This window comes from Choloepus didactylus, chromosome 4 (genome assembly GCF_015220235.1).
Source record: "Choloepus didactylus isolate mChoDid1 chromosome 4, mChoDid1.pri, whole genome shotgun sequence".
Lineage (NCBI taxonomy): Eukaryota > Metazoa > Chordata > Mammalia > Pilosa > Megalonychidae > Choloepus > Choloepus didactylus.
Window position 1 is genome coordinate 59,526,014 of NC_051310.1, and position 12,417 is coordinate 59,538,430.

General features: G+C 36.6%; 1 protein-coding gene across 8 annotated transcripts in view; it reads left to right on the forward strand.

The window, feature by feature from the left end:
* DDHD1 (DDHD domain containing 1) overlaps window positions 1–12,417 on the forward strand; it is a 133,656-nt gene that overhangs the window by 45,666 nt on the left and 75,573 nt on the right. For 5 of the 8 annotated variants that reach the window (XM_037832682.1, XM_037832684.1, XM_037832685.1 and 2 more), the window contains exons 2-3: window positions 9,131–9,304; window positions 9,940–9,960. In XM_037832682.1, coding sequence (XP_037688610.1) covers window positions 9,131–9,304; window positions 9,940–9,960 — 195 coding nt within the window. The remainder of the gene's footprint in view (window positions 1–9,130; window positions 9,305–9,939; window positions 9,961–12,417) is intronic. The other 3 variants (XM_037832683.1, XM_037832686.1, XM_037832688.1) reach the window with 1 other exon arrangement.

Genomic DNA, 12,417 nt, shown 5'->3' on the forward strand with positions numbered 1-12,417 from the left:
TGTTGGGAGGTATTTGATGACTGATCAGTGTCTTTGCTAGTAATTGGTCTGTTGAGGTCTCGGGTAGAGTCAGTGTGTAGGTAGTTTGTGGATTTTTAGGAATTTGTCCATTTCATCTAGGTTGTCTAATTTGTTGGCACACAGTTGTTCATAGTATCCTTTTATGATCCTTTTCATTTCTGTGGGGTCAGTAGTAATGTCACCCCTCTCATTTCTGATTTTATTTATTTGCTTCTTTTTTTTTGCTGTCTAGCTAAGGGTTTGTCAATTTTATTGTTATTCTCAAAGAACAGTCTTTTGGTTTTGTTAATTCTGTTTTTTTTTTAATTCTCAATTTCATTTATTTCTGTTCTAATCTTGGCTGTTTCTGTCCTTCTCCTTGCTTTGGGGTTAGTTTGCTCTTCTTTTTCTAGTTCGTCCAGCTGTGCAGTTGAGTTTTTTATTTTAGTTCTTCCTTTTTTAATATCATTGTTTAGGACTATAAATTTCCCTGTCAGCACTGCTTCCATTTCAAGTATATTGCACTTCTTGAACATGTATATTTATGTCTTTCATCAGAGTTGGAAATTGGGGACCATTATTTCTTCAAATATTCTTTCTTCTCATTTTCCCTTTTCTTCTGTACACCCATGACATATGTTTGTGCACTTAATGCTGACACTCAAATCCTTAAGACACTGCTCACTTTTTTCTATTCTTTTCTCTATCTGTTATTCTGACTATGATTTCGATTCACTGATTCTTGTGGACTGATTGTTTCTTCTGCCTGTTCAGATCTACTATTGTATGCCTCTAGTGTATTTTAAATCTCTTCTTTTGTGCCTTTCCTTCCCATGCTTTCTGTTATGTTTCTTTTTATAACTTCCACATTCTTCTTTGTGCTCACACTTCATCTTCTTAATTTCCTTTAGCTCGATATCCATATTTTCCTTCATCTCCTTGCATTGATTTAGGAGATTTGTTTAAACATCTTTGATTAGCTGTTCTGAGTCTCCTCTGAAGTTTTGGTTTGTTTCCTTAGCTGGGCTGTATCTTCCTGTTTCTTAGTATGACTTGCAATTTTTTGCTGATGTCTAGGTATTTGATTATCTTGATTAGTTAACTCTGAAGGTCCATTTCTCCCTCTTGTCTAGGGTTTTATTGTTGATTGACTTGGGTTAAGTAAGGCTCTTCTTTGATGCTTGGTCCAACTTATTCTAGACCTTTAGAATAGACCGTGTTTAACTGTTCACATTTTCTCAGCTCTTCTTCATCTGATTCTTACCCTGGATATGCAGTGCAATTTTTAAGATTGTACTTTTTGTTCAGTTGTTTCACTCCAGGAGAAGGCTAGCTTTTCCCTGTTGCTTCTTCAGGAATTTTGTTCTGTTCTGTTTATTTATTATTTTTTTTATGAAAGATACTCTCTTTTTTTGACATTCATTTGCTCTCCTTTATGTAAAAACATATTTGTACATTTTATCACAATTGTTGAGCACTGTAGGATTCACTGAGCTATACAGTCCAGTCTTTATCTTTCCTCTTTCCTTCTAGTGTCCCGTATGTTCCTAACCTTCCCCTTTCAACCATACTCACAGTCACCTTTGTTCAGTGTACTTATTGCTGCGCTACCATCACCCAAAATTGTTTTCCAAGCCTGTCTTTTCATATCTGTCTGTAGTGCTCCCTTTAGTATTTCCTGTAGTGCAGGTATCTTGTTCACAAACTCTCTCATTGTCTGTTTGTCAGAGAACATTTTAAACTCTCCCTAATATTTGAAGAGCAGTTTTGCCAGTTTTTTTATTGTTTTTTTCCAATTATCTTTTTTTAAATCAACTATATCAAAAAAAATTTTTTTTAAACATACAACAAAAACATTTAAAATAAACTATATCAAAAAAAATTTTTTTAAATACAATTAAAAAAAAAACATAACAAGGGAGTCCAACATGTTCCCCTCTACCCCAAGAAAATAACCCAGTATTGCAACATTTCTGTGAACTTGTTCCCACCACACCCACCAGAGATTAACAAACCATGGTCATTCCTGGGCATTCCCAGAACATTAAACTCATCCATGATAGCTTATCTGTTCTTATTGGGTTATCATTCCCCCTTCACCAATTGCTCTCTATTGCTAGTTCCCCTACATTCTACATTATAAACCGTTTATTTTAGGAGTGTGTTGTTTAACCTCCAGGTGTTTGTGACTTTTCTAAGTCTCTGATGGTTATTGACTTCTAATTGTATTCCATTGTGGTCAGAAAATGTGCTTTGAATAATTTCAATTTTTTTAAAAATTTATTGAGGCTTGTTTTATGTCCCAGCCTATGGTCTATTCTGGAGAAAGTTCTGTGATCACTAGAGAAGAATGTGTATCCTGGTGATTTGGGATGTAATGTTCTATATATGTCTGTTAAATCCAATTCATTTATCAGATTGTTTAGGTTTTCAATTTACTTACTGGTCTTCTGTCTGGTTGATCTGTCCATAGGAGAAAGTGATGTGTTGAAGTCTCCCACAATTATTGTGGAAACATCCATTGCTTCCTTTAGTTTTGCCAGTGTTTGTCTCATGTATTTTGTGGCACCAGGATTGGGTGCATGAACATTTATGATTGTTATTCCTTCTTGTGGAATTGCCTCTTTTATTAGTATGTAGTGGCCTTCTTTGTCTCTCATAACATCCGTGCATTTAAAGTCTATTTTATCTGAGATTAATATTGCTATTCCTGCTTTCTTTTGGCTGTAGCTTGAATGAAATATTTTTTTCCATCCTTTCACTTTCAATTTCTTTGTGTCCCTGTGTCTAAGATGAGTCTCTTGTATGCAACATATTGATGGCTCATATTTTTTGATCCATTCTCCCAATCTATATCTTTTAATTGGGGAGTTTAATCCATTTACATTTGCTGTTATTACTGTGAAGGCATTTCTTGAATCAGCCATCCTATCCCTTGGTTTATGTTTGTCAGATATATTTTTCCTTCTCTCTTTTATTGTCCTTTAATGAACGAATATTAAATCTCTTTAGTACTGAACCTTTCTCCATATCTCTCTCTCCTCTCTTCGTTCCTCTGTCGGTAGGGCTCCCTTCAGTATCTCAAGTAGGGCAGATCTTTTATTAGCAAAATCTCTCAGCATTTGTTTGTCTGTGAAAAATTTAAGCTCTCCCTCAAATTCAAAGGCGAGTTTTGCTGGATAAAGTATTCTTAGTTGGAAACTTTTCTTTCTCAGAATTTTAAATATGTCATGCCACTGCCTTCTCACCTCCATGGTGGCCGCTGAGTAGTCACTACTTAGTCTTATTTTGTTTCCTTTGTATGTGGTGAATTGCTGTTCTCTTGCTGCTTTCAGAACTTGCTCCTTCTCTTCAGTATTTGACGGTCTGATCAGAATATGTCTTGGAGTGGGTTTATTTGGATTTATTCTATTTGGAGTTCACTAGGCATTTATGCTTTGTGTATTTATATTGTGTAGAAGGTTTGGGAAGTTTTCCCCAATTTCTTTGAATACTCTTTCTAGACCTATACCCTTCTCTTCCCCTTCTGGGACACCAATGAGTCTTAAGTTTGGACGTTTTATTTTATCTATCATATCCCTGAGGTCCACTTCGATTTTTTTTATTTTTTCCCCATTCTTTCTTTTGTTCTTTCATTTTCCATTCTGTGGTCCTCGAGGTTGCTAATTCGTTGTTCAGCTTCCTCTAGTCTTGTATTATGACTATCCAGAATCTTTTTAATTTGGTCAGGAGTTTCTTTTATTTCCATAGGATCTTCTATTTTTTTATTTACTCTTGCAATTTCTTCTTTATGCTCTTCTAGGGTCTTCTTCATGTCCTTTATATCCTGTGCCATGCTTTCGTTGTTTATCTTTAGTTCTTTGATTAATTGTTCCAAGTACTGTGTCTCCTCTGATCTTTTGATTTGGGTGTTTGGGTTTGGGTTATCCATATCATCTGTTTTTTCATATGCTTTAAAATGTTCTGTTGTTTTTGGCCTCTTGGCCTTTGCTTTACTTGATAGGGTTCTTTTAGGATATGTAGGATTATTAAAAGCCTAATCTCTAATTTGTCAGATCTTCAGCTTGGTACAGTACACTTTCTCTAACTAACCAGCCGATGGCATCCGCAAGGCACCTATTCCCCTCAAGTCAGTTCTCCCCAACTTTGTCTTTGAGGTTCATGGGGGTCTGATTCTTGTGGGGTCCCGTTGGTGCACCAAGTTTGGGTGTGTTGTTGGTGCTGTCCGCCCTGAATGTGGGATGTGTGTCTGAGCGGTTAGGGAGGGAGGGCAGCTTTAATAATCAGACCTCCCAGGTGTTCCTGGAGATTTAAGGCTGTTGCAAGAGTCTAAACTTAATTTCAGTGTCACCACAGATTGTCTCTGCCGCTGACCCACAAGTCCTTGGTATTGGCGTATAGTCCCTGGGATTTCCAAGTGGGTCCCTCTTCCAAGCCGTGCCCTTCTAGGGCCTCTGCTGAGGGAAGGTTGTGCTACATCACAGGTGCATGCCGTCCCTCAAGGGAAGTTGTGGGCCGCCGGGCCGTGGAGGTGCGTTCCCAGTCTGCTGTAAGGATGGCTATATGGGGCTCATTAATTTCCCCCTTTTCACACAGCTCCACCTTCCCAGCTCCAGGACAATTAGCTGTGGGTGCGTGAAAAGCCACTGTCCACACCTGGTATTATGGCATGTGTGTGTTGCTGGAAACACTTCCCGTCGCACTGGGTTTTTTGACACAGCTCTGGGCTGTGGCTCCGGCCCTGGGCAGGAGCAGTTCCTGCCTGCCGGGAAGATGGCTGCAAGGGGCGTGGTTATTTTCCCCTTTTGGCTCACCTCTGCCTGCCTTGCTCTGAGACAATTAGCAGCTGGTGCGTAAAAGACTATCTTCCATGCCAGATATTGAGGTGTTCGCTTAGCCTGTTCCTGCCATGCTTCACTGTGCAGTTCTCTGCCGTATCTTCAACATCTTTTGGATTTTTTAAGAAAAAGAACTAATCCGCCTCCAAACGCCAACCCACAGTTTCCCCACACCGCATAATGGCTGCCAGACATTCAGCCGGCTTACTCACTCGTTTCAGAACGCAGACTCCCAGTTTCACCAAGTGCACAGTCCCTATGGATTTAGCAGACCTTGTCCAGCTGGTGCATCGCTGGAACTGGTGTTCTGGGTCACTTTCTGGCTTTTATCTAGTATTTCTCTCAGAGGTGTTCTTTTTGCCCTGTCTCTCCCAGCTGCCATCTTAGGTTCTTGTTCTGTTTTTTTTTTTTTGCAGGCTTTTCTCCCCTGCTCCTATGTTTTGTTTAAATTCTCTCCCTTACTCAGTGCTCTGTTTTCCTTACACTTTTCAGTTCTGGTGTCCATCCTGCCTTACAGCTATTCGGTTTAACTCCCTTTTTAATTTTTTTTTATTTTTTTCTGTGAGGCTTCTCTGCCTCTTTTTTCTTTCCCATTAAGTTTTCTGTTCTGGGGAATCAGATGGGGTCAATCCAGAAAGGATTGCAGAAAAGCCCATTTGCCTTTAGGTATCCAGCTGACTGAAACTAAATTGATTGAGAGCACAGCAGTTCTTACCAATCTTTCTATCACAGTCTCTCTGTTTTCCCTCCTGGGTTCCCTTTTGTATGCAGCACTCTGTAGCAGCTTGTGTTCTCCCTTGGGTCTATGCAGACTTAGATCCCTGTGTCTGGATATGCGGGCAGTTCTGCTGTGGGTCTACCATCTCAGTCTACAGTGGGAGAGAACTGGTACTGGAATTGGGGTGCTGCTGAGCTTGCAAATACCAAACATGTTGGAACAGCTTTTTAAATGGATAAGGGGAAGATTCTGGAAGAATTGTGAGGAACTTGATAGAAAAGGCCTAGATTGCTTTGAAAAGACCATTGGCAGGAATATGGGCTCTAAAGATACCTCTGATGGGCCTTGAGCAGAAATGATGAATGTGTTGTTGAAAACTGGAAGTAAGGTGATCCTTTTTTAAAAGTGGCAGAATATTTGGCAAAATTGTGTCCTGGTGTCGGATAGAATGCAGAATTTAAAAACGACGAGCTGGGATACTTAGCTGAAGAGATTTTGACACTAAATATCAAAAATGTGGCCTGCCTTCTCCTTGCAGCTTATAGTAAAATGTAAGAGGAGAGGGATAAGCTGAGAAATGAACTCTTGAGTTCAAAGAAACCAGAAACAGATAGTTCGGAAAATTCTGGGCTTCCAGAAAGTGAGACCCCAGAAGCTCCATCTCCACATGAGGATTTAATCAAACATGGAACTCGACTACCATTTTAGTACAAGCCAGGATTGCAGATGGAGTTATCCAGAAAGGATTTGTGGAAAGTTCTATTGTCTGAAGGTTTTGACACTTGTAAACTTAATGCCAAACCAACAAGATTTTTGCGGGATCTGTATAGGCAGAGCCATTACCAGTCTGGACTGGAGGGGACAGTAAAGGAACAAATTGAAGGAAAAATTTCTTCAAAGACAGAGCCATGGAGATTGAGGTCCGGAGTCAAGAGGTCTTGGGCAGGGAGAGTGGAGCGGCCCACACACATGGGAAGGGTGAGTTTGCCCCAGAGGCAGAGCGTGGGCCTTCTGCCTCGATGGTCGGGAAGAGTGCTGCTACCCCAGGCCTCAGAGTGGGTGGAGCGCCTTCCCTGGGGATTGGGGAGAGCCTGGCTGTCACCCCACTGTTTGGAGAGGGGAGAGCCTTTGCCCCAGAAAGGCAGAGTCCGGGTGGCACCCCGATGTTTGTGGAGGGTGGGGCCGAGAAAAAGATGGTCTTCCCAATGTGTGAATATCTCGGAGCACTCACCCCAGCATTTGGAGAGACAAGGGTTGGAAAGGGTTGGACTCCCACTCTCTGAAGCCCCAAGGATAAGACTTCATTCGATAAATGACTCTCAGGCTTTGAAATCTAATGGAGTTTGCCCTGCAGGTTTTAGGAACTGTTTTGGTCCCTTGAACCCTGTTTTTCTTACTGTTTCTCCTTATGGCAATGGGAATGTTTATCCTATGACTGTCCCTCCTTTGTATATTGGAAGCAGATAACTTTTTCTAAGTTTCACAGGTCCACAGCTAGAGGGGAATTTTGCTTTACAACAAGACCACAACTGTGACTGATTTTGATGGGATCTCATACTTACCTATTGTTACTGAAAGGATTTAAGCTTTTGTGATACTGTGATGGGATGAATGTATTTGTATATGGAAAGATCATGTCATTTTGGGGTCCAAGGGGTGGAATGTGCCAGTGATGTATTGTGGCCCCCAAAAAACCATTATCTTTGATGCAGTCTTGTCGGGGCAGACATATTAATGTTGATTAGGTTGGAACCTATTGGTTCAGTGTTTCCATGGAGATGTGACTCAATCAAATGTGAATTATTTCTATGGAGGTATTACCCCACCCATTCAGGGTGGGTCTTTATTGAATCACTGAGTACTTTAAAAAGATCCACACAGGCCCGGAGGTTTTCTGTACGCCATTGGCCATCCTTCAACAAATGTATCCTATTGTAGATGCCTTACCTTGGACACTTTATGGCCTTAAGACTGTAACTTTGTAACCAAATAAACCCCCTTTATAAAAGCCAACCTATTTCTGGTATTTTGCATAGCGGCAGCATTAGCAAACCAGAACACCATACCTTTTACTGCATTATTTTAAAGTAGTTCCATGTATCATATGTAACTTATTCCATAAATACTTCAATATCTCTCTAAAAGATTAAGGCCCATTTTTAATTCCTTGGTTTCCTTTAATTTCCTGTGTTGTCTCAAAGTGCTTTTCTATAATTGGTTTGTTGGAATCAGAATCCAGGCAATATGTATACATTGCATTTTGTTCATATGTCTCATGGGTCTCTTTTAACCTATAGATACCCCCTCTCTTTTTCCTTGCTATTTATTTGTTAACTTAAAAAAAAAAAAACCCACATTATTTATGGATTTTGCCAGTTGCATTCCTAAAGTGTCATTTAACATATCTATCTAGTCTCATTTCCTGTAAACTGGTTGTTAAATCTAGAGGCTTTATTAGGTTCAGATTCAGTTTTTTGTTTAACATAAGTATACTTCGTAGGTGGTACTATGTACTTTCTATTCTGTCATGTCAGAACTGATATATTGCCTGTTTTCTGTAAAGAAGTTAGCATTGATTAGAATGAGTTGGTTCAGGTGTTCTAAACCCAATCCATCCATATAAAGTTCCCATTCATTATAAACTTTCCTCCAATAATTTCAGCAACCATTGATTATCATTACCTAAATCCTCTATTTCATTAGGGGATGCAAAATGGTGATATTTATTGTAACTATCACTCTTTCTGCATTTATTACTTGGAATTCTTCTATAAAGGACTTTCTCATAATTTTTTGGCTAACCTGAGGTACATATCAAAAAAGCAATTAATGCTTGATTCTTTCCCTTTATTTATCAGCTTTCAAAATAATTTGTTTCCTAACATGCTCCAAAGATGATTAATGTGCTTTTTTAGTATGATTCTGAATTCATAGATTTTAACATAATTGATGTTTTACTTCTTTGCTTAAATTGTTCCATCTTTGACCAGTGGGAGCCCCTTAAAATGGGCTCTATGCCCTTTTGACATGACCCTAGTAGACCTGATAGCCTCCCTACCTTCCTTTTGACAGAATGTTTTAGGATCATCTAGTGCATTTCCTGTCCCAAATCTGAAATCAGCCATTTCTTCATGGTTTCTTTTAGTGGTAAATGATATTTAGAGATCAAAATCTTTATGTCAAGAGTACTCACTTATTCTGGGTTGGGTTTTGTTTCTAAGTCTTTTCCATGGACAAATACTATCACCAGAGCTTTATATGAAACTTGTATTAAATATATCTTAGCCTACTAATTTTGGGTACTCCGTGCTCTCAGTTATGTAGGTAACTGCTCATCTACCTTCTTGTGGCAAAGTAATTTTTGTGGGTAATTTTCATTTAGTATAACTAAAGTTTATCCTGTAAAATAATTATGTAGTCTGGCTTAAAATCTGGATTTTGAAACTTGAAATGTTTCTTTTTGGTCATAAAAGTCTGTTTTTGTCCCAGTATTAACAAAATATAAAATTGTAGTTACATGTCTCTTTCTGGTAGAGTGAATCCTAAAATGTATAATTTTCTGACTTTTTTTCAGAGGCTGATAAAATACCAGTAATGCGTGGGCAGTGGTTTATTGATGGTACTTGGCAGCCTCTAGAAGAAGAAGAAAGTAATTTAATTGAGCAAGCACATCTCAGCTGTTTTAGGGGTCAGCAAATGCAGGAAAATTTTGATATTGAAGTGTCAAAATCCATAGATGGGAAAGATGGTAAGACCAATTAATACGTTTAATACATGTACTCAGCTAAGTTGTTGATAAAGTTTGGAGTAGTTCATAAGTTTGCTGTCATTATTCAGGAGGGTTGGAATTTATACAATTCCTGATTTTTTAAAGCGTTTTATTTTTATTGTAGAATTAGAAACTACCATGAATTTCTGAACTAACTTTCCCTGGTATTTATTTTACCAAATACACATCTTCAATGGCATGACACTGATACAATCTACTATAAATGTACAAATTGTTATAATGTAGTTCTGAATTAGTCCTTTTTATTAGTTTTCTTAGTTACTGAAGAAATTTGAACTTACCAAAAGTTTCTTTGCCATTGTATCAAAACAACAATTTGTTAATATTTTAATTTTGGTTCTTGTCCTAAAGTTAAAGAGGAAAAAAACCTTATCTTTGTGTAAGTGCCTCTTAACACTTTCCATAGTAATAACCATACAAATTTCTAATTTGAAACAATCTGCTCCTTATATTTAGCATTTGGATATGTTTGTAATAGTTTAAAAAAACATTTGTATAATAGTCAAGATGTTTTTGTTATGTGTCTGAATCTTGAGTAAAATTCAAAATACATGGTAAAGTTAAAAATACTTCTGTTGTTCCATTTACTGCAGGCAGTGGGATCAACTATTCTGGTGAGTATAACAGTGCAGGTAGATTAGAATTTGTCGATTTCACTAAATATTTTTTTTTCTGAAAGCATTTCTTCTTCCATGTTTGCCTTTTTGGGGGAGATTTCTTGGCAAGCTCTACTGATTCTAGTGAATTGAAATGCAAGTTGATTTTTTTTTTTCCCTCATAAAACATCTCTAAAGCTGAAAAACTCAATATTGTTCACGTAATGCACAGAATGCAGCTTGAAAAATGAATTATGTGGTTGGAAGGAATTGTTCATATAACATAATTAATAGTAAAATGAGTTTTAGATTGGCTGGGGACCCCCTACCTTTAATTAGTAACATCCCAAGTCTTTTTTCTCTCTCACTTCTGCTTTCATTTTCTTTATAGCCCTCTGACCATATATATACTTACCTATTTGTCACAAGCAAGGAAACTGTATAGTTTAATGTTTAAAAACTTAAAATATCTTTCATATTGGTTGATTAAAAGCATACATAACTGAAGAAAATTGTGTCTTAAATTGTGGAATAAATTAAATTTATTAAATCTAACAAATTTATGTAATAGTTATCTATTACGTACCAGATACCATACTCTAGGAATTTTAAATATCTTATTTTCCCACTCTATAGAATCAAATATGTCCTTATTTCACTAAAAAATTCGGACTAAAGGTTCTTAGATACCAATATGTAAAGAGCAATTCAGTATTAGAGCTGTTTCTACGTACCTAGAGATTGCCAGAGAAACAATACTTTGTTCTGGTTGTAGCAAATTTTTGTATATATTTGATCTTTTGTTAGTGACAGAAATATCTTGTAACTTCTTATCACTACTACTATAATATCTCAGAAGCCTGCTTCATAGTATTTGGAGGACAGAACTTTTTATCATAAAATAATTTCATTGCTATTTGAGAAGGCAGAGCTCTGGATCTTTTCCCTCCTATTAATTCTCAAGTCTCCCCTTCACAAATTCATCTTTGAAAATCCAATTTAAGTATTGAGATTGCTTACTATTATAATATGCCTGAAAAAAATCCAAAAGCTTGGAGGAAAAAAAGATGATTGTAAAAAATATAAGTAGATTGCTCTATTTTCTTGTACTGTGTTCAAAACACTTTTCATTTACTGATTCATCCTATGGAGGTTAATAACCAGTTCTGTTTCACCTTTAGATACTACTTGGAGTCTAGTTTCTGTTATCAAAAAAATAGGATTTTATGTTTCCTTTTTACTTCTACTCCCTATCTAATGTTAACTATAGCAGAATATTTCAATTTTCTTCCAAGTGCACCAATTTTATGAGCCTATTATTTAAGTAAGTCAGGTGTAAGTACATAGTTTATTTGTTTGCTAGATTTTTTTTTAGTATTTCTTATCTGTATGTGTATGTGTGTGTGTTAATTCTAGGATATCAATCTAGGATAGTATAACATTTTTTGTTACCTTTAAAGAGTATATACATTGAGTGATATAATTTTAATTAATCATAGAACATTGTTAAACTTTTATAATACTTTTGCATTGCAGTGTTTCAAAATGATGATCCCTTTATGTGTTTTAGAAGAATTGATTCTTAAAATGCTATAGCATATAGGTAAAGCATCAGCATATTTTGCTACTAATCAGAGATGCAAAGTTCAGTTCAGTATATCCCATTGTCATAAATTTCTAGCCATTTATTTGTTATCCATTGTTATGTTAAACATATTTATGTATTTAGATGTGACATTTGACTTAAAAGATTATGGGAAATTTTGTAGTACATTTGAAAACTATAACTGGTCTTAAAGAAACATTTGCATTCCAAAAGTCATGATTGTCAGTAAAGATGAAAAATATAATGTTTTAATTATTTTGCTTATTACCTCAAAGCTTCTGATATTTCATATTTCATTAGTTTGAAGGGGAAAATGCCTTTTCCACCTTGAATTTTTTATGTATATGATAAAGCCTTGACTTCATATTGTCAGAAGATTTTTAATACTTCCATGTGCAAAGAACACATGCTAGGCATTTTTGTGAAAGAAACAGAATTTTTACCCTCCAGGAGTGATAAACCTATTGAGGAAGACAAAGCACAGATGAGAACAATTACGAAAGAGTTAAATACAGGATAACGTAGTAGACAATTAGTATAATGCACTCTGAAGAGATATCTGGAATAAAAAGAGGCAGTGATTACGGTGTGGTGGAATTATTTAAATGAGCCTTTCTGAAAGATCCCGTTTAATAATTAAAAACTTCAAAAAAAATACTATATTCAGAGACTCATACTAAGTGCTCTTGGGAATTTCAAAGACTTTTCCCTCAGTGACATTAAAGTTTTTTTAAAAATTCCTTTTTGATTTTGTGTTTTGATTAGGTTAATTGTTGCTACAAATAAATTGGACGTATTTCATATTTCCCCTTTAGTAATCTCTCTGCTAATCTCAAAATAAGCATATGGATTGATGAGAGTTTAGTATA